This window comes from Dipodomys spectabilis, unplaced genomic scaffold (genome assembly GCF_019054845.1).
Source record: "Dipodomys spectabilis isolate Male_0828 unplaced genomic scaffold, ASM1905484v1 ptg000112l, whole genome shotgun sequence".
In the NCBI taxonomy this organism is placed as follows: domain Eukaryota; kingdom Metazoa; phylum Chordata; class Mammalia; order Rodentia; family Heteromyidae; genus Dipodomys; species Dipodomys spectabilis.
The window spans coordinates 821382-842811 of NW_024870789.1; the positions used below are offsets into that span (position 1 = coordinate 821382).

The 21430-nt window shown below is 44.9% G+C and overlaps 1 protein-coding gene across 1 annotated transcript; it reads right to left on the bottom strand.

The window, feature by feature from the left end:
- Positions 1–4140: 4140 nt before the first annotated feature.
- Positions 4141–20290, bottom strand: LOC122114856 (spermatogenesis-associated protein 31A1-like). Its single transcript, XM_042688117.1, has 5 exons — positions 20027–20290; positions 19760–19846; positions 9166–9290; positions 5323–7150; positions 4141–5232 (listed from the first exon to the last, which is right to left on the bottom strand). Exons 1-5 carry the CDS (start codon positions 20288–20290, stop codon positions 4141–4143), a joined length of 3396 nt encoding a protein of 1131 aa, XP_042544051.1.
- Positions 20291–21430: the final 1140 nt, after the last annotated feature.

Below are 21430 nucleotides of genomic sequence, written 5' to 3' on the forward strand. Positions count from 1 at the left end.
AAGAGTGAAATTTCAGAATGATGTGATTTAATATAAACAGATATGATTGAACCATTAGTTTCTACACTGTAGTTCTCAGCCTTCCTAATACTGAGTAATTGATATTTTTGCTCAACTCATCAGTTTACTATCTGTTGGTAGATCAGGAATGTGTCTAATGTTTTCCATGCAGTTAATAACTGAGTATATTAGGGATTATCTTATGAAAAGGGATCATATTTATTTCCCACTTCCTTACCATAAATTTATGGTTTAGGCTTTAGGAAAATAAGTAAATTAAAAAAGTATACAATTAAAAACCAATATTTACTAGGTCCAGGGGAGAACCCTAAGGGTACAATTCCTCAGAAGGACAAATTCATGGACAAACAAAATAAACACCAGGAAAAAGTACTCTAAAGGTAGGGGTAGTGGGATAAAATGAAAGAAGTAAACAAATGAAGTGAGGCAAGGAGGGGATAAGGCAGTCATAAAATTCAGTGCACCACTTAGAAAATTTAGATAAGAAATGGTGTTGAGAGGGGATGATGGAGAACAATGAAAGGGATGACATAAAAAATAATATTTAGCTTTGCTTTAAAGATACTAAATAGGACCTCTATTTTCAATGTGCACATGGCCAAATAGCACACGATAGAAAATCCACTGTTTCTTAATCAAGGAATTGTTTTGTAAAACTTGGGAGAGGTTTGATGATTTGGCTATTTCTCTTTGTGCATCTCACAACATGGTTGTACAGATATCTCCATAGTAAGCTGACTGATTTTCTTTGAGGAGGGAGGTCTGTTCCTAGAGTGGTATGGATGGATTATATATGAGGTCTGGTTTTGGTTTTTGAGAAAACTCCAAACTAATTTCAATAGATTAGTTTACCTTCCCACCAACAGTAAATAAGAATTCTGTTCCCTCTGCATCCTCACTCGCATTTGTTATATTTCTTGTGTGCGTGCGTGTGTGCCTGCGTGCGTGCCTGTGTGTGTGTGTGTGTGTGTGTGTGTGTGTGTGTGTGTGCTGACTCTGGGGCTTGAAATCAGGGTTTGGGCATTGTCCCTGAGATTCACTGCTGAAGGATAGTCTTCTGGCACTTGAGTCAGAGTACCACTTCTAGCTTTTTAAATCTCTCATGGACTTTTCTGCCCCTGCTGGCTTCAAACCATGAGCCTAAGATGTCATCCTTATGAGTAGCTAGGATTACAGGCCTGAGCCACTGGTGCCCGGCTCTTATTGGTTTTCTTGAGATAACCATTCTTGTTGTGGTTTTGATTTGTATTTCCTTTATGCCTAAAAATGTTGAACAATTGTTCATGTATTTGCCATCTTATTTTGAAAACAGATAAGGAAAGTATCCACTACTTGGTCATTAAGAATGAAATGATGTAGGTTGCTAAAAATTGTATAGCCCTGGAGATCTTCATATTTGGTGAAATAGGCCATTCCCACAAACACATATATCACATAGTTTTCTCTCATTTGTAGAAACTAGGAGAAAACAACCAAACCACCAAGGCCAATGATATAAAACGTGGATTACAGTGGAGTGGTGTGTATTTGTGTGTGTGTGTGTGTGTGTGTGTGTGTATGTGTATGTGTGTGTGTTTGTGTGTAAATGCATTAATAACATTTGTTGAAATGACATGGGCAATTTAATATAAATGAAAACCTTGAAACATTAATTAGATATTTACTCTTAAATCACTTATGTTTGATGCAAATCTTGACAGTAACATTTCTTATATATTTTTAGAATCATAAATCATGATAGTGTTCCTATCTTTTCTTCAGCACCCAGTATGGGTCTGATATGAAGCAAAAAAAATCATAACAAAGAAAAACACAAATTTCCTTAAACATGGCTCATGTTCTGAATTTATTTTGGCTTCCAAATGGTTTTAGGCCTAAAAGGGGCAAGTGATGGGTTTTTTTCATGTCATGTAATTTTATTTAATTATAAAGGTGATGCACAGAGGGTTTACAGTTACAAATATCAGGTAAAGGGTACATTTCCTTTGGACAATTGTTTTTCCCATCCATACCTACCTACAAGTTGTAAAGTTCATTTTCAACATACAGTGATCTATTTTTAAGCCAGCATTATTTCTATTTAAACAAAGGTTCCTGCAGATATATTATGGATGTTACTAGGACAAAGGTAACAAGATTCCAGTAGAATGTGCCCATGGGCTCTTCAATATTGATATAACTGATTGAATATCAAAGCTTGTCTGAAATGATAGTAGCTTTTGGAAGGAGATAACACAACAGAACAAGCTTGGACTGATGTCGATGTGGAGTCATGTGATGGAAGGGGATCATCCTCTGCTCAGATCCTCTCACATTCCTTCCCAGCATCAGATGGTCCATGTTAAAAAAAAAACAAACCCACACATTCTCAGTGTTGTCACCAACCTTCAGAAAGGAAGGTATGATTTTTTGGATACCATTTGTTTATTGATCCTGGGATTATAAAGTTGTATTTATAGCGGACCCTAGTCAACATACCCTTTTTTATAAGGTGGATCAGCAGGGATGATTGTACTGTCACTGCTTAATTCAAAATGGTATGTGGATTTATGTTATAACCATGTGTTGCAGAAATGTACCTACCAGCAGTGGGCCTAGGCTCTCTGTGCAGTTTCTGGTGTACACTGCCTGAGTCCATAGAAGAAACAACTCAAGCTTGTTTCCTGTAACACATTCCTAGTTCAACTTTCAACTTATAGAGCTGTAAAGAATATGCAGGTACATTGCTGGGCACCTGGGGCTCCTGCCTGCAAACCAACTCACTCCTGAGTCTGAGATCAAAATCTTGTCCCCCAAAGTGGCTCAGATCAGGACAAGGCCAACATCCCATACTTTCTCTCAAACCAACTACACTATTCTCCATCCATGATTAGGATTCTACATTCCAGCAAAAGGAACAACAAAAGGCTTTAGTATCTAATTCCAAAAGTCTCAATAAACCATTAGTCAACAGCCAACATTCTGGAGAACAGGCTGATTGATCTGTTTCTATGCTTTCTGGAATTCAATGCAACATAAACCAGTGACCCAACAGCACCAAGGATCACTAGACATGAATGGCAGCATGGCTTTCCCTACAGACCCCTATCCTCCAGTGGCTGAGACAGCTTCTGTGAAGATTCCCAGAGAAGTGTTAATGGCAGATATAAGACAAACATAGGCTTTGCTAGTCAACATTCTGTCCTAGATGAATAGCCTGCAAGTACAACAGATAATGTTCCAACCGAACCAAGTTCATTAGTTTGAGGAACATCCCAGTAAGCTGTCTTCCCAGGCTTCCTCATCCTGACAACCCCAAAAGGCTTTGTGAAGTTTTTGTACTGATTAAATAACAGGATAGGGAAAAGGGGGGATAGAGGCTGAGTCTTCACTAGCATTATGTCATTTGCCCATCCCTTCTAGAAGCTTCTTTGAGGAAGACCACAGACTGCCCATCCTTACACCAGCCGAAGGCACAAAGAGAAGTCAGTACATCTCATGACACACAAAGACTGTATTAAGCAATATGTATTTGAGGGGGAGACAGAGATTGTACTCATTCACAAAAAGCAGATTTGCTTTGCATGGACTGGAGTTAGTCCTCACAAAAATGAGCCTCACAAGGAAGTACATGCTAAGCATAATATGCATGACTGCCTAACCCACCCTGAGGACATTGCCCTGGGCAATGGGTATGCTGCCCTGGGACATGTGTCTCCCTTGGCCTATGCTGGCAGGCATGGCTGAGTAGAGACACAGGCTTTCTGGGAAGCAAGTCTGTCCCAGTGTTGTTATGGTTTGAGAGACTTCTGTCATTGAGAGGACGGCTATGGCCGGTGGGGCTGGTTTGGGAAAGAGACCCTGCTGGTCTTCATTTGGACTCCTTCTTGGTAAGGAGGAGCCATGTAGGAGTGGGAATGTCTATCTGTGAGGGCTTGAAATTCTTTGTGGAAAGTTTTGTTGGAGGCAGAAGGCCTAAGGTGAATTTCTTCTTCTAGGATTCACCCAATGGTGTTCTTGAGTGTCTGGGCTTCAGGCCCTCCACTGTCTTGGATTCTGCTTGTTGTTAAGTCTTGGTTCTTGCTATTGGCTGACTGGATTTTTGAATTTGACAGTGTGTCTGCCTGACTGTAGACTTTTCTAGGGAAAATAGACAAAAAACTTCATTATTCGGTTTCCGAACTGACTCTCCGGGGGATGCTGTGCTTTCTCTGACACAGGTAGGCTGGAGTTCTTCACAGTTCTTGTTTTCCTGACCTGGGCAGGAGAGTTCAGCTTCCAGCCTTGTGAGGGCCTCATTCCTGCTGGCTTTGCCTTCTGTGTTGGAGCTTTGGGCCTCTCACAGCTCTGTGTCTCATTATGCCCATGAAACATTTTGCTGTACCATGGCTGCTGGAGTTTAGATGTCTTAGGTTCTTGCTGCTTCGTGATTTGCACTCCCTTTGGCAAGGGAGTGCGTCGCTCATAGAAAGTGGATGTGCTGCTTCCAGAAAGTTTCTCTGAGCTAGTTAGAGAGCTCTGAGAAGCAAACATGTCGTCAGCAATCAGCATCTCGGGGGCACCACCTTGCAGGAATGGGTCAGCATTGCAGTCCTGAAGGATATCATCAAAAGGGGTGCTTTTGCTTGTACTGGTTGATCCTGTGTGTTCTTTAAAGTATGAATCAAATGCATAGTTGGAAATTGAAATTCTGGGTGGTAATAGTGTTTCAGTGGTCCTCACTAGTTCTGAATTTCTGAGTTTCAAGTTATTGAAATCCAGGTTAGTGGGCTTTTTATACTCTCCCATTTCCATGAGACCTTCTGTGTACTCAGAATTGGGTGCAACAAAGACCTCTTTAATGGACACACTGTGGCAGAGGTTTTCTTTTTCATTTGTCGCAGACATGCCCATTTCTGGGCTATTTGTTGTTTCTAAACTGCTTCCTTCTGATCCTGACACAATGTTATGGTGCCACTTTCTTCCTAGTAAGATACAAGATGGAGTCTCAGAAAGCAGTCTACCTTCCTCTCCACTAGGAGAGACCTCCAAGGGACCACAGTTATGATTATCCTGTGTTCCCCTCGGGGTTTCAGGTTGTGAAGGAGGTTGAGAAGGTTGTAAGGCATGGCCTTCAGTTTTTTCTCTTTCTTTGCTCTTTTGTTCTTTGGGAAGGGCTTCTCTCTGGTATGCACCCTCTTTCACTGTGTGATAGGCCTTGAAGTTACTACAGGCCATGTAGTGTGAAGCTCCCTGTGAAGTTGGTAAAGGGGGAGCCTTTTTCAGAGTAAGGATGTTTATCGGTATGAGAATTTTTAGTCATAAGCCCCACTGGTGCTTTGCCCAAAGCTTCTTGATATGCACATCTAGCAGCTGTTGAGTGGCAGCATCAATGTGGGAAACCTCCTGGGAGGAGCTCTTGCAGGTTTCCCTGGTATTTAAGGGTGGTTCTCCGCCAGTGTTCTTGCTAGAGTTGGAGTTACCACGGGCGGGCAAGGCATGATTTGTCTTGCCCCGGTAATGACTAACATGCATAGGGACCTTGTCGCTACTGATCTGCTCCCATTTAGTGATGAGATGTGCTATTGGGGTTTCTCCTAGATAGTTCTTATTTGAATGAGTTGGGGGAAAATATCCTGAATCACTACTTGGTCTCATCATGTCGCTTTCTAATTTTTTCTGTGTTTTGGCCTCTAGAAAATCCCCTGAGGAGCTTTCTGCATCCCTGTCTAGAGCTCTCACTACTCTCCTCATAGAGAATTGCAGATCCATTCTAGAGTTCTTCCATCCTTGGGATACTGGACACTCTGGGGTTGTTTTATTCCGGTAACAATTCTCTACAGATGTAGAGTGTTGTAAAAATGCATGTTTGTGGTCTTTCTGATCTGTTCCTGTCAAATTCTTAGGTGACAGCTGGATCTTGTGATTTGTTTTACATAGGTGCTGTAGGATCCTCCCTTGGAGGTGATGTTCCAGCTTTTTCCTCATCTCTAGGCTAATATAATCACTGGAATCATCACTAAAGCCTCTCTGGTTCCAGGTACCCTGTTCTTGACTAAAGGTTTTGTGAGACTGTTTGACCACAGAGGGTAAAGTTCTATGACATTGTAGGTGTTTCTTCTTGAGATGATGGTCTAATTGTTGAACAACAGGTGGGATAGTACAGGACCTCACTGGAGGTGAAGGACAGGATTGTATTGGTGTACAGAAGGTGCCATGGGCATAGGTCTGGATCTCAGCCACTGAGGAAGGCTGAGGCCAGGATACGGTTGGAGTGAAGGGTTGTGATTTGACCAAATGGTGCTGTAAAGGCTGTGGTAGAAAGTACGGTGGAGGTACTTTAGCTTGGACTTGTACCGGCACTAAGTGCAAGAAACTATTGAATAAAACAAAGGGTAAGTCTAGTGGATGACCAGACATTTGGACAGGAGCCACCAGAGACTCGCTGTGCAGGAAGGGAAGGCCCCAGAACAGTTGGCAGCATTTCTGCAAGACCATGGGGAAAAACAGCTCCTGAGAATCAGGAAGCTGCTGTGGTTTTCCCTCGGTGTTCCAGAAGGGCTGAGGGATGGCAGTGTCTTGTGCACTGCCTAGTGACTTCATCATGTTCCCCCGAGAATCCAGAGGGTGTTCTTTCTCCTGAGAAGCTGATTTCAGCTTTGCCCTCTTACTAATCACTCTGTCTGGAAAATCCAGGAGATCAGAGTTGAGGGTTGGGATAGGAGAAGGCACCCGAGAGCTGTTGGTTGGAGAGCTCTGTGGGGTGGTTTCTGGTGGGACTTCCCTGATGTCACATGGGGGAAGACCCGAGTTTGAGTCGTGCCTGGGTGGAGTGCAGGCCACAGGTGGAGGAAAATGAGAACAGGGAAAAGACCCTTCTCCTAGAGCAATCGACAGCTCCGGAGGCTGAGACACACTCTGGGATGAGTGTGACTCAACAGAAACTGAGGAACCCATGTGGACTGGTGACAAGGTAGAGGCCAGAGGCTGCAAGCCCTGGGGTGAAGGAGATGGGGAAGCCTTCAGGGACACAGTGCTGGAGAAAGTGTCCTCCTCAGAGTCCCTCGCTGACGGGAGGGCTGTAGCAGATTCTGAGTTGAAAACTTCACCTAAGGCATCTCCTTTTAAGAAACGCTGAAAGCTTCCAGTGTCATCGAGTTTCCCTAGGGCGCTGTAGGAGACAGGAGACAAACTTCATTCAGCAACAGACAGTCCCAGTATGCACAACGGTATTTACCTGCTGTCCATGGCACCCACAGTACCACACCCTGTCATTTACACAGCCCTTGCTTTTCTACATCCTGTGGCTTCCGCCACATCCCAGGCCAACCTGAAGTCTTCCTCAACCCCAAGACAATTCCATTCTCTGGGGTAGAAATGCAGGCACAGGGACATGTGGAAAACCTTACCTACTCAGAAAGGAAGCTAAGTCATGCATCTCCTCAAGCTCTTCCCGAATCTCTCTGCAAACTAGAAACAGATGGTGGTTAGGGCAGATAAGGGAGGGCCTCTGGAACCTACAGGAGGCTGAAATAAACATCTGTCTATTAAAGAACATGGAAGATCACATTGGATCCCAGATCTATATCCATGGCTGCCAGATGTGTACCAGTGCTAAGAGGGCATATAGAGGGGTAGTGCTGCTTTATTTACAAGGGACCACCGGCCCTGCAAACATCCATCATCTGCACCACCTCTTGGGGCACCCGGAAAAAGGACATCTCATTGCTAATACAGTTTTTAGGGAATTGAATTGGGCCACATGTGGGCTTGAAGTTCCCAGCTCCTCATCAAGTCAGTGTTACCTCTCAGCCTCTCAGCCCCTCCCCCTGTGTGACACACCTCCACATCATCAGTGTGACCTCACAGCCTCTCAGCCCCTCCCCCTGTGTGACACACCTCCACATCATCAGTGTGACCTCACAGCCTCTCAGCCCCTCCTCCTGTGTGACACACCTCCACATCATCAGTGTGACCTCACAGCCTCTCAGCCCCGCCCTGTGTGACACACCTCCACATCATCAGTGTGACCTCACAGCCTCTCAGCCCCTCCCCCTGTGTGACACACCTCCACATCATCAGTGTGACCTCACAGCCTCTCAGCCCCTCCCCCTGTGTGACACACCTCCACATCATCAGTGTGACCTCACAGCCTCTCAGCCCCGCCCTGTGTGACACACCTCCACATCATCAGTGTGACCTCACAGCCTCTCAGCCCCTCCTCCTGTGTGACACACATCCACATCATCAGTGTGACCTCACAGCCTCTCAGCCCCTCCCCCTGTGTGACACACATCCACATCATCAGTGTGACCTCACAGCCTCTCAGCCCCTCCCCCTGTGTGACACACCTCCACATCATCAGTGTGACCTCACAGCCTCTCAGCCCCTCCTCCTGTGTGACACACATCCACATCATCAGTGTGACCTCACAGCCTCTCAGCCCCTCCCCCTGTGTGACACACCTGCACATCATCAGTGTGACCTCACAGCCTCTCAGCCCCTCCCCCTGTGTGACACACCTCCACATCATCAGTGTGACCTCACAGCCTCTCAGCCCTGCCCTGTGTGACACACCTCCACATCATCAGTGTGACCTCACAGCCTCTTAGCCCCTCCTCCTGTGTGACACACATCCACATCATCAGTGTGACCTCACAGCCTCTCAGCCCCTCCTCCTGTGTGACACACCTCCACATCATCAGTGTGACCTCACAGCCTCTTAGCCCCTCCTCCTGTGTGACACACATCCACATCATCAGTGTGACCTCTCAGCCTCTCAGCCCCTCCCCCTGTGTGACACACCTCCACATCATCAGTGTGACCTCACAGCCTCTCAGCCCCTCCCCCTGTGTGACACACCTCCACATCATCACTGTGACCTCACAGCCTCTCAGCCCCTCCTCCTCTGTGACACACCTCCACATCATCAGTGTGACCTCACAGCCTCTCAGCCCTGACCTGTGTGACACACCTCCACATCATCAGTGTGACCTCACAGCCTCTCAGCCCCTCCTCCTGTGTGACACACATCCACATCATCAGTGTGACCTCACAGCCTCTCAGCCCCTCCCATTTGTTATGATGCATGTCGCAGCTTCATTCCATGCAGAGAACCTGAAAAATGTCTCCAGTTCTGGTTTCTTTCCCAGGACTCTCCTCCTAAGGTTTTACACACTGAAATACTTGGTGGCCTGGCTCTTGCTGACAGAGACCGAGATCAAATCCCCTTGGGAGAACGTGGGGAGCCTACCTTTCAGAGCAGCACGTTTCTTCCTGCACTTGATCTGGCCTCGTTTCTCCACAGGATACTGAGAGATGAGAAAAACGTGACTTAGACCTCTTTACTCTTTTCCTTTCCCTAGACAAGTTTAAGATATTTGGTGTTTCTGGATAAAATGATGTCTTCACCTATGTCCCTGCATTTCCTTTCTTCACAGTTAGTGTGGCTGCTAATTATTTCTGTTTTTCTTTCTTTTTTGGGGGCAGGGTCTGGTTCATGGGGCCTGAACTCTGGGCCTGGGCACTCTTCAGCTCACGGCTAGCACTCTACCACTTGAGCCACAGCACCACTTCTGGCAGTTTGCTTTTTGCTTATGTGGTGTAAGGAATCGAACCCAGGGCCTCACCTATGCAAGGCAAGTGCTCTATCACTGAGCCACCTTCCCAGCTCATTTCTGTTTTTCTTATATGAGATAGACAACAAAGATCACCTCAGTGCTTTTTCTGTTCTAAGGACCAAGAACCTGATTTCCAGGTGCCTCTCAGCTTCCACGTTGGCTTTTCCTTCCTGAGTCCAAAGGTGACCTTATCCTCTGATGGGAGGTTGACATGGGCCTTGAACAGTCGGCTAATCAGCCTAACACTGGGGAAAGTGCAGTTTTCAGGCACCTGCTGTGACATAGGATTGAGTGTTCAAGTCCTCAGCTCTCAGGACCTCAGTCCTTGGTTGCTGAGTTTCAGGGTTTGAATTAACCCTGGTACTTGCTGCACTCCACACAGCTGTTCTGAGAACTCAGAATACTACCTTATGCTACTGACATTGTGCCCTGTATGCTGATAGTTCCTAGGAGAAGATGTCTCTTTTTTCTGGAATTTCCCCTCTAGAGGCTTTGTTACTTGTTTTTGAGAAGTGCAAACATCAGTAAACTAAAGAACCATTTAAAAAATTATCAAGCAGTTGTACATGGGAGTTGCTATTTCACAAATTGGTATAACTGTTAATTCTTTCTGCAGTGTGTCCCTCCCCCCCACCCCCCGCTCAGCCCTTTCTTTCTTACTGTGATAGATTATATATTGGATTCTTGTCTACATATCCCCCTCTTCTCCATTGAGTACCCCCCTTTCCCTTTGACCCCTAAAACCCTATCAACAACACATTTCTGATTTTTCTATTTTACTGAACTTGGACTTTTGGCTTTCTAATAAATTCCACTTTAAAATCTCCTTTGACTCTACCATATCTCATTCAATACATTTGTGTACACATGTGTAACATCCTCCGTATTTGTTGAGTATATACACTAAATCTACCTTCCACATATCAAGGAAAACATGGATCCTTTGTCTCTCTGGGACTGACTTAATTCACTTAATTTTCCCAAGTCTTCTATTCCTATACAAATGCTACAGTATCAGTCTAACTGATAAGTAAAATTCCAATGTGTGTGTGTGTCTCTATCTATCTATCTATCTATCTATCTATCTATCTATCTATCTATCTATCTATCTATATCTATCTATCTATCTACGTACCTACCTACCTACCTATTTTTGGGTGGTCTGCCCTTAGAGATCTTACCTTAGTCAGTTTGTTCTTTCTCTCAGGTGTTGGTGAGGATGGATTTTCCTTGAAGCAGGGAAGTAGCAGTAGCAGGAGGTAGAGCCCCACCCCACCCACAATGGCAAGGATCATATCCATTGCAAAGGTGGCGAGTTCAGGGCTCAGCCATGGAATAGCAACGCTTTTCAGTGACAAGAGAGGATTCTCCATCATCTGAATCGCACTATTGCTCTTGAGCAACTGAGCTCTGGGAGTTTCTTCGGCAATATATAGTAAATGAAGGCCTACATCACAAAGGCCTGGTTTTCTACTAAGTCACAAAGGGGAAAGAGTGATGTGTCACAAAGCCCTACCACTGCCACTAGCTCAGCAAGTCCTTCATTCTTGGGCCCTCTAGATTCCTACCTCCAAATTCACCTGCTCAACCTGTCAGAGGCATTCTTCCATCCATTTCCTGTGCCTTTCCCCTTGACTCAGATATTACCTGTTTCTTTGGAGATCACTGCTTATAGTCTATATCGTTATCAGTTTTGAAAATTTAGAGTTTCCTCTGCAATTTGTGTTTTTCACTTTGCTTTGTAGTCTGCAGCTCCCAACTCTCCTGTGTTACTGAAAATTCAGTTCCCTGAATTCAATGTCAATTCAATGTCAGTGAGATTAATGTCTTAGTGTAAAGGAAATAAAGGTATATTAATTTGCAGGCAAAATGAGACCTACTTGAGCTATTGTCTGGGAAAGAAGAGCAGAACTTGTGGGTAGGGGAAAAAAGAGGTTTTTATGGACACACCCAGGAGCATGGACTTCCTGATGGATTTAAGCGCTGAGGAATGAAGGTCCAGCCAAATGGTGTTCTTGGGCCTGATTATTTCCAAATGTGTTAACCAGCAGTCTCCAGAGATGTAGTCATCATCCTAAATGTTCCTTCAATACCTTGGAAAGCAAGATAAGGAGAGGAGTGTGGTGACCTTGACTCAAGGTATGAGAATCATCCCGAATTTCCTCTTCTAGGGAATGGCAATTAGGTGTGTGGGTGGGGCGATAGGAGAGTGAGAAAGAAGAGAAAAATGCTGCCTTTGAAAAATTCAAGTAATTGGAGGCATCTTGGTCTAGTCATGAACTAAATCCTCACATGTAAACATATTCAGATGTCAGGTCCTATTACATTTTCCTCACTCGTGATTGTACCCAGCAACTTCTTTAAAAAGAGTTATTGTCAATGTCTAGATGCTTCCTGCTGAAATGGAATAATGGCCTATGATGACTCGGTCTCTCATCTGTACTCCCATCTAAGCAGGAGACAGAAGTAGAGGACTGGAATCCAAAGCCTCTCTGAGGAAAACTATCACAATGATAACTGAAAAAGATCTGAAAAATAACTAAAGAGCCATAAAAATAATGGGACCCTAAATCTGCCCAATGTGGTCCTGAGTTCAAATCATACTATTGCCAAACAAAACAACCTAAATAAAAAAGTAGCAAGGAACTAGGGCTCCATGTTCTTCCAGTTACTACCAACCTCAACTTTCTCTTTTGTGTGGTTTTTCATGTGTGCTGATCTTGGGATTGAACCCAGGGCAGAAGCCTCTTCCTGAGCTTTTTGCTGAAGGCTAACAGTGTAACACTTGAGCCACAGCTCCACTTGTTTCTGCTTGCTTTATAACAGCTATCATAGTGGATGTAAAGTGGTGAGACCCTGTGGTTTGGCCTTTTCCTAAATACTAGTGATGTTTCATGGGGCTGTATATCTGCTGTGGAAAAATTCCAGTTGATGTCCTCTGCCATATTCAAATTAGGTTTATTTTCAATTCATTATTCTGTGCCAAATCTAGGACTTGAAGTCAGGTTCTGGGTGCTGTCCTTTGTGTTTTTGTGCTCAAGGGTAGTGCTCTGCACAGCTCCACTCTTGGAGAGAGGTATCTGTGTGATAAATTGGAGATAAAATTCTTACATGCTTTGCTGCCTAGGCTGGCTTCAATCTGTGATCATAAGATCTCTGCTTTTGAGTAGGTAGGATTACAGACATGAGCTAGTGGTGCCCAGAAATTCATAGTTTTTTAGTCATTTAGTGTAGAACTCTCATTCCCAGCTGGAATCGACATAGTAAAGTGCTAACCCTAGACACGCTTTTGTTCTATGTAATTATTTCCTTAAAGCCACAGTAGTTTATTCTGTCCTAACCTCTCATTTTAAATGAATATGCAAGTTTAAAGGGAGTGCTCAATATTTTGTACTGTATGCAAATATCACTCAGCTCATAACTCACTTCCTTAGTCCGAAGCATATTGAACTGTTGAAGAGGAGGTATGGACTGGACCCAGTGTGTGAGCACAGTTGAGTCTCTAAGGTCTTCTGGCCAGGCTCAGCCTGGCAAATGTGCGGGGTTTATGTCTGGTCTGCACTTCCTCGTGGACACCAGCAGAGGCACTCGCGGCACCAAGTGGCGATAGTGTCCCTAGGAGCATCTGGGTTGGAGGCTCAGCAGGCTCCAGGGCACAGAGCAGTGTGCTGGAGGGTTGGGGTGGGGTTTACAGGTTGAAGCTTATTTTTGGTGTGCTCTGGCTACTTGAAACACACAAGAGAAGAGAGCAGCAAGGAGGCATTAGCACCAAGCGGAGGACTGGAGTGATGGACAGTGGAGGACACTCAGACGCGGACATGGCCCTACCGCCCTGTTCAGGATGCTCGTGATTCTTTCTATGCAGACCTGGAACCCAGGAGTAGCAGGATACATTCGTGAGTGTAGAAAATCGTTTACAACTGTATCAGAAACAGAAAATGCCATTGCATTACTATAAACTTTTATGAAAACTGTGGCTGACCTGCTTCTGAAAATGAAGCTAGCACGAGGTGGTTTATAGTTCATTAGCCCTCCTAAGTCCGGAAGATGAAAGTACTTTTGACTCTGGGAGCCCAGGTGTCTTGCAGTCCCCAAGAAAACTCTCGTTGTGGTAAGGTTAACAGGCATGTTGAGTGAGGAGAGAATAAGATGGGATTGCTGGACAGGAAGGTCAGGCCAGTGTCCTCACTGGTGTTTTGGTGTGGATGAATCTTCCAGGAACTTTGTTACTAAAAGAAATCACTGGTCCTGGCCCAGGTGGCTTGGTCCTGCATTAGCATCATAGGTGTATGGAGTTGGCTCTCTACCCAGTAAGCAGACCAGAGAGGTGCAGGGCTGTCAGGTGGGCACAGCCTCCTTAGGCACAGAGAACAGACAGGTAACAGGAAGCACCACCATCTGAGACTTTCTTTCTTAAATTCTTTTTAAAACTGAGATTAATGATTTGACTTTAAAAATGTTTACTGTATTATCGAGGTGATACGTAGAGTGTTTACAGTTACACAACTCAGGTAAAAAGTATTCCTTTTTGGTCAATGTCATCCCTTCTCTCTCTCTGTCCTAGTTTTTCCCTCCCATCCCCACTCACAGCTCTATAGTTCATTTTCAACATAGTGTGCAGTGAGAATCTTGCAGCATTTGCTCATCCATTGCCTTGTGACTCTTATCTCCATTTAACTAGCAAAAAATTCCCAAAGTGTAGGTATGGCTTAAATAGTAGAGCACCAGACTTGAGTGGAAAAAACATGAGCATGAGGTTCTGAGTTCAACCTCCCAAAGAAACAAAAAAACAAACAAAATTAAAACATCTTCCTAGAGTATATTGACATGGCTCAACTTTATACAAAGTTATATCTCTATAAATAATTTCTCTGATTTTTAGCTATTAAGGTCACTGGTTATTAGCAACTTAAACTCCCTCCCCCTTTAAAAAATAATGTAAAAGGATAACTTCTTTCAATATCACTTACTTTCCATTAGTTGGAATTATTGTGCTGAATTTGTCAGATCAATGTGGCCTGGACAACTGTGATTCTTATTCCTCGACTGTTGATTTGTTAAACCATGCTAGTCTCCGTGTGGAGCACACAGCTGTACTGGGGTGGGAGTCACATGTGCATAGACAGTGATGTTAGGCAGCACTGTTGGAATCTGAGAGTCTTCTGGAAATTCCAGCCCTTGAGTTTTCTCCTTTCTTCATTTCTTCCCCAGGCTTCTTTCTAGCTTGTTGAACCCTTCTTAACTCTGGCTCTTGCCCTGGGAATGTGCCTTCCTGAAATGCTTGATATCTTCCTTTGTGTTCTCATGTGCGGTTTTGGCTCTTTGCAGCCACTGTGCAGGTCAGAAGTGGCTGCTCAGGCATCTGTGAGGGAGAGGGTACAACACTTTACAGAACCTGCAACTGCCACATGTCCTGGCTAGTGGGTGTCTCCTGTCCCCCAAGATGTGCTATGCTTCCACCCCAGATGTCTGAGCGTACTTCTCACCTGAGGAAGATTCTTGCACAGCTCACTGCTTGGCCCTGGTAAGGAGGGGGTGTTTCACAAACCAGATCCCAAGTTCTCTGTTCATGAGATCTCTACCTTGTGTTCTGGTTCACGGCACTCCAAAGAGAAACTAAGACCCATACCACATGTCTGCCATTTCTACTCATGTTTTTTATTATTTTTTAAAATACCCTGCAAGGAGAAAATATTTGCAAAACACATCCAAATGCTTACTGGTAATAATCTTTGTCCACACTAAAATATTAGAAAATAACAATAGTTTTCTTGGGATCCACATAGTTCATTGTCTAGACCAGAATTTCAATGGAATTTTGAAGCAACAGGAAAGGAAGTGGCTTTCCAGATTCTATAGAATGGAAATAATCCTCTGAATTAAAGAAATTGAATAATATATTGTTCTGTGGCCATTTAAACCATTTCACAATAGAATCTGAGAATTTCATAGAAACTACAGAATTGGGAAAGTTTGGGTTTAACATAACATGACTTCTGTTTTGAAACTGTGAGGTCACTGTCACTGATGTGGAATCGGGCTGTGTGGTACTGTCCCAGAAACTCTTGCAGACAGGAGACGTCCTAAGAAAACTGCAGGTTAAGTCTGGCCCTGCTGACATCATTGAGTGACCCCTACAAGTGATTCCTAGAAGTCCATCCATTGCACAGATAGAGCCCTGTGCTTCTGATGTGAATACATATATTTCCTCCCTCTATACACAGCCTTCTCCCTTGACTGTACATATACCCGCCCAGTGTATCTTTAATATTCTGGATTGGTAGAGCCCAAAGCAGATTACATTTTGCAAATCACAATTTCATGAATGGAAGTATATGTGTACATGGAGAAGAGACTGTATGTTTGTAACATACCCTAGATGTTTTATATTGCTTTTGAAATTACCTGACAGGGTTCTCTGATTAATGACAGGGTCTGATAGTCCTACCCAGAGGACCTGGGAGGCCTAGGCAAGTGCAGCCACAGGACTCAGTGCTTTGGGGCAGTGGGCTCTCAAAGTCTCCTTCAAGTCTGTGTTTAAAAGCAGACACTGCTGCTTTGCCTATTCTCTGTATTTTATTTCACAAAAGGACCCAATCTTGACAGACTATGCAGAAGTTATGGGTCCTGTCAAAAAGTGGGGTGTGGTGGGTTGTTGAATGTAGCTGGGATGGGAATGTGTCCTGATGTGAATGCTGTGGGAGCCTGCCTGGCTGCAGAGGTAAGCCTTGTTCCTAGACTCTTCTGTCTTGACTGGTACTGTCACTCCTCTACCTCCCATCTGGCCTGGCAAATGAGGACGGCACAGCTCTCCTTTTAGGGTTATTTCAGCCCATTAAAGACGCATATTTATGGTCAATATGTGTTCAGAGTGATATATAGGGTAGATAACAGAGAGTTTTAGAAAGTTGTACAGAAGTTCTTAGATCAGTGGTCGGTGTAGTTCAGGAAATACTCATCAAATGTCAACTGTGGGTCAAGCAGTATAATGCAAGTTGAGGAAATAAAGATTAAATCTGGTTCCTTATGGAAATGACCTGCTTTATTTAAGCTGCATTGGCAGTGATTTGAGAGTCACCTCACTTGATTGCAACCTGTTTTTTTGCTGAATGAAGAGCTTCTCTTTTCCTTTAGAATTGTTATGCTTCTCAGAAATGTGTCCTGAGTACATTTAAACCTCAGAGGGAGTGAGTGAATTGGGAAACTGGCATTTTTTTCATAAGGACACACTTTGCACTATGTTTTATGGAGAGAAGTAAATTGCTCAATCCTAGTTGTAGCAATCTCTAGTTTCATGTGTGATTACAAGCTTATGATTTCTACCTAGCTTGTTTCTCCCCTAAGGTGATGGTTCTCCAATTGGTTTTGACAGTTCACTTGTTAAAAAGAAATAACTAGAAATGGTTCTTTTCTTCTGAAGGTTTTCAGAATTCGTCCATTGAAAAAGAAATTATTTATCAATAAGGCACATCATCAGTTTTTCGTATAGAGATTTTTTCTGATGAAGCAAGAGAAAGAAAACAAAAACAGGTCTTTTTTGTGTGTGTTCTGGTACTGCAAGTTGAACTCAGGGCCTGGCTACTGTCACTTACCCCCTAGTTTTTCTACTCAAGGCTATTGCTTTAGCACTTGAGTCACACATACACTTGTAGCTTTCTGGTGGTTGATTGGAGATAAAAGTCTCAGGAACTTTCCTTCCTAGGCTGAGTTTGAACTGGGCTCTTCAGTCTTCAGCTTCCTGAGTAGTCAGAGTTACAGATATGAGCAGAGGGACCGAATTTCGTATCAACTTTTGAAGAGAATGTCAGAGGCTCCCGAGCCTGCAGTGGTGTGCATGTCAGCCAGCTAGAGGCAGTGCTGTATGTAATTAGCAGTGTTCCTGTCAGGACTTATGGAAAGTGTCACCTTGTGAACCCTTCCATTTTCCTAAGTGACTAGCAGTCAATTATGTGAGTTGATTCTAAAGCCTCTTATTTAGAGTGTAAAATAAGTGATAATTCATTAAAACTTGATCACATTGTTCCTCTCAAGGGAAGATTGTGTCAGCATAGGTATTATTTCTTTTTCTGCACTAAGCTTTGCATACTTTGTGTTAGGAAAATAGAAATGTGGTTTCATACCATGGATGTTATCTGCTCTTCCTTAGAGTTTGTATGAACTCAGCTTGTGGCCTCAACATCAGGGCTCAGATTACAGACCAGACTCAATAACAGAACCAGAGAAGAACATTCTAGAGGTTTAGTAAAGTTTGTATTCTGTGGAGTGAGATATGCCTATAGGTTAAACACAGAGGTCCTGAACAAAAGTGGAGGAGAGGGGGCTGATTGGTCCAGGTGTCATAGCAGAGAGACAAGACAAGAAAGACAAGGTGAACAGATAGAAAGCAAAGACATGGAGGTTGAGGATCATAGTTGGGGAGAATATGGAGAAGTGAGAGAGGATATGAAGTTAGAGGGCATAGAAAGCAGATGTGAGGAGAGTCAGAGGTTATATCAGATAACAGTGAAGGTGACAGGGCACAGCAGAGAAGGAAAGGGAGATCAAAACCACAGCAGAGAGCACACAGGCAGGGGCCATGATAGAGAGAGGACAGAGTGAACAAGGAGCACTAACAGAGGACAAAGAGGCTGGGGGCAGAGCCAGCAGAAGATACAGTTCAGGGGATATAGGCAAAAGACATCAGGAAGGTCAGGAGGTGACAGAAAAGAGAGGAGAGGGAGGTCGTGAGGCACAGTAGACAGGACTCAGAGTGGAGGGCTCATCGCAGTCAAGGAAGTCAGAGCCCAGCAGAGAGAAAGGACAGGAAAGGCTAGGGCATAGCGTGGACAGGGAGGTCGGGAGCACAGCTGAGAAGGTAGGCAGGTCACAGAGGAGAGGGGTGAATGAAGCTATAAAGGAAAGGAAGATCAGGAATCACAAACAAAGGGTATTTATCTCAGGGCACAGTCAGGGAGAGAGAAAACATGGAGGTCAGAGGCTACAGGCAGAGAAAGAGAGGGGCACTACATCTTTGTGCTTTTATTGTGCCCAAAGTGATATCCAAATAGGGCCCCAGGGTTGCTCTATCCTGGAGTGTGAAGCATGGATGTGGTAGTTCAGAAGGAAATGAATGTAGTCAGGTTTATTGTGAGTACAAATGTCTGAGTGGTTTCTGTAAAAGGAGTTGGAGGAAAGTGGAGCGAGATCTGTCTGTTTTGCTCTTGCTGCCATCTGGACCCCTTTGGAAAGGATGTCACAGTGAGCAGGCCCAGCCTCTGTTAGGAGTAGTTCAATTACAGTTAAAAATGAATATGAAGACAGGACAAAATCATAAGCGTTCCCTACATGGGGACAATGTCCTCACAGAAAATGTCAGGGGGCTGAATGTGTGGTGAGTTGTTTCACCATCATGAAATAGGCAAAGCAAGCCTTGTGAGCCGTGTGAGATACTCAGTAACTTGTGTGGATGAGAAAATCCAGGCTTTGGGAAAGTGAGAAGCATTCTAAGGTCAGACACCTGGTGCCTAGCCCAGAGCTTTCTGTAGTCTGGTTCTGGAATCAGCAATGACGAGATTATTACTACGTGAGCAGAGGGGACAGAGAGGGGGCTGGACTGCTGTTTCCAGAGGCCATGAAAAAGAAAGGTGTAGGGGGGAAATGGAGCAGGTGGCTCAGTTAAACAGGGAAGGAAATGAATCCCCACTCGGCCTCAGCCAATGCCATGTGTTTGGAGAGGTTGATTCCCTTCCTGGGATTCCTTTGTACACAAAAGGAATGGGGTAGACTGGTCTGCTGAAGACATCATGGCACCTGAGTTCCTTCCACTGTTATGCCTGCAGAAAACCTCTCCCTTCCAGAATGTTCTGAAATTTCCATTTTCCACAGTAATACTTCAACAATTGGGTTTTCTTTTTTCTTTTGTTAATTTTTTTGGGTCCGGTCTTGAGGCATGAACTCTGGGCCTGGGCGCTGTCCCTCAGCTTTTCAGCTCAAGACTAGCACTCTACCACTTGAGCCACAGCGCCATTTCCGGCATTTTTCTTTTTGCTTATGTGGTGCTGAGGAATCGAACCCAGGACCTCATGCATGCAAGGCAAGCACTCTACCACTGAGCCACCTTCCCAGCCCACAATTGGGTTTTCTTTACACTTCCTTGTGCCAGGAGCATGTTAGAAGTTTACCGGTCCTGTGAACATGGTCTCAGAGTAATACTCGTAAAAGCCGGACACATGTAGAGAGGGCTGCAAAGAATAGCCCTGAGACTGAAGCTGTTGAGCGTAGAAACTGTTGTGTGACAGGCATCCATAGATATCAATCAGCGCATCACATAACAAATTGCACGCTGAGTGTGTGAAGTGAGCTATTTTGAATGGATGAGAAGAGCCAACAGTGTGTCAGCCACAGTGGAGACTGTGGTTACCCTGGTAACAGACACAGCTGGTGCTGACCTGTGTGCCCTGCGCACCCATGACGGGAGGAAAGGCTGAGCCTGAGGCCCTGGTGAGTGAAAATGGAAATGATGTTGCAATAACCAGCGTGGCCCGGATAATAAGTGGGGCCCCGATAATCTGCATGGCTCCGTGGCCCGGGCGGCTGAAGGGGGCGGGAATCAAGAGGTGAGCCTCACTGCTGCACAGCCGGCCACCGGAGGAGGCGGGACATGGAGAAGCTGGCCACGCCCCGCGTGTTGGGCCACAGGAGGGGCGTGCCATGCCGCCGAAGGGGCGGGGCAAGCCGCCGAAAGGGGAGGGGCACAGCCTATACATAGGCTGCCTGTTAGGAGTCCTGAGGGAAGACGGAGAAGGGGAGAGTAGGGGAGAGACCAAGAGTCCTGAGGAGAATCCTGAGGAGAGTCCTGAGGAGAGTCCTGAGGAGAGTCCTGAGGAGGGTAGGGGAGAGAGAGCAAGGAAGAAGTAGAACAAGGGAGAGGGGAGACACTGAGTGAAGAGAGGCGACAGCAGGGACAGCCTGCCGAGTAGCGCAGGGCAGGCCTGAGGAGGCAGGCCAGCCTCCACAGCCATCCGGGACGGCCTCCAGAGGTCATTCGGGGCCTCCTCGAGGGGCCGTCTGGGACCTTTCTCTGGAGCGGCCTGTGGAGAGGCGCCTCCTGCGCAGGCGGGGCAGGCCTGTGGAGAGCAGAGAGGCTGCAGAGAAGGAGGAAGGGAAGAAAAGGAAAAGCCTTCCCCTTCGGAGCTTTGCAGCTTTGCAGCTTTGGAGGTCTGGGGTTGGAGGTTTGCAGAACAGCCGACTAATTTGTGGTTTGCAGACCAACTAATAAGATCGGGGCTGCCTACTGGAGACTTGGAGGCTTCATGGTCGAGGCTGCTCTTGGTTCTGGGTATCTAGCCCAGGACAACGTAGTCACAGGACCCCTTTCTGGTGTAAATAGTGTAAATAATTTTGTTCGTTATGTGAACCGTGCCTCGAAGGATTTTCTCACTCTTTAGAGGTCATTGGCAAACCTGTGTCACTTGTTTCCAACCTCTGAGCCATGTAGGGCTGTTTGAAATGCATGAAAAATTTTCTTTGGCTCTGGACTGGGCTTCTAATGAATCCTTAGATAGTTTTAGGGAAGTCTAGAAACTTTCAATACAGAGCCAATCATTACTTTTACAAACCAGTCGTTTTTCAAAATAAAATTATATAAACTTCCAGTTAAGCAAAATGAAAGTAAATTCTCAAACCTCTCCACTAGTTATTGATTTCATGACACCTATGTTTTAAGCACAATGGCTATTTACATATGTATGTGCATGGAGAAAATGCCATGTGATATGTGAAACTGTGCATCTCTTTCCAACCTATCCTGTGGACAGGTTCAATTCTGGTCAAATTGAAATACTTCCACCATG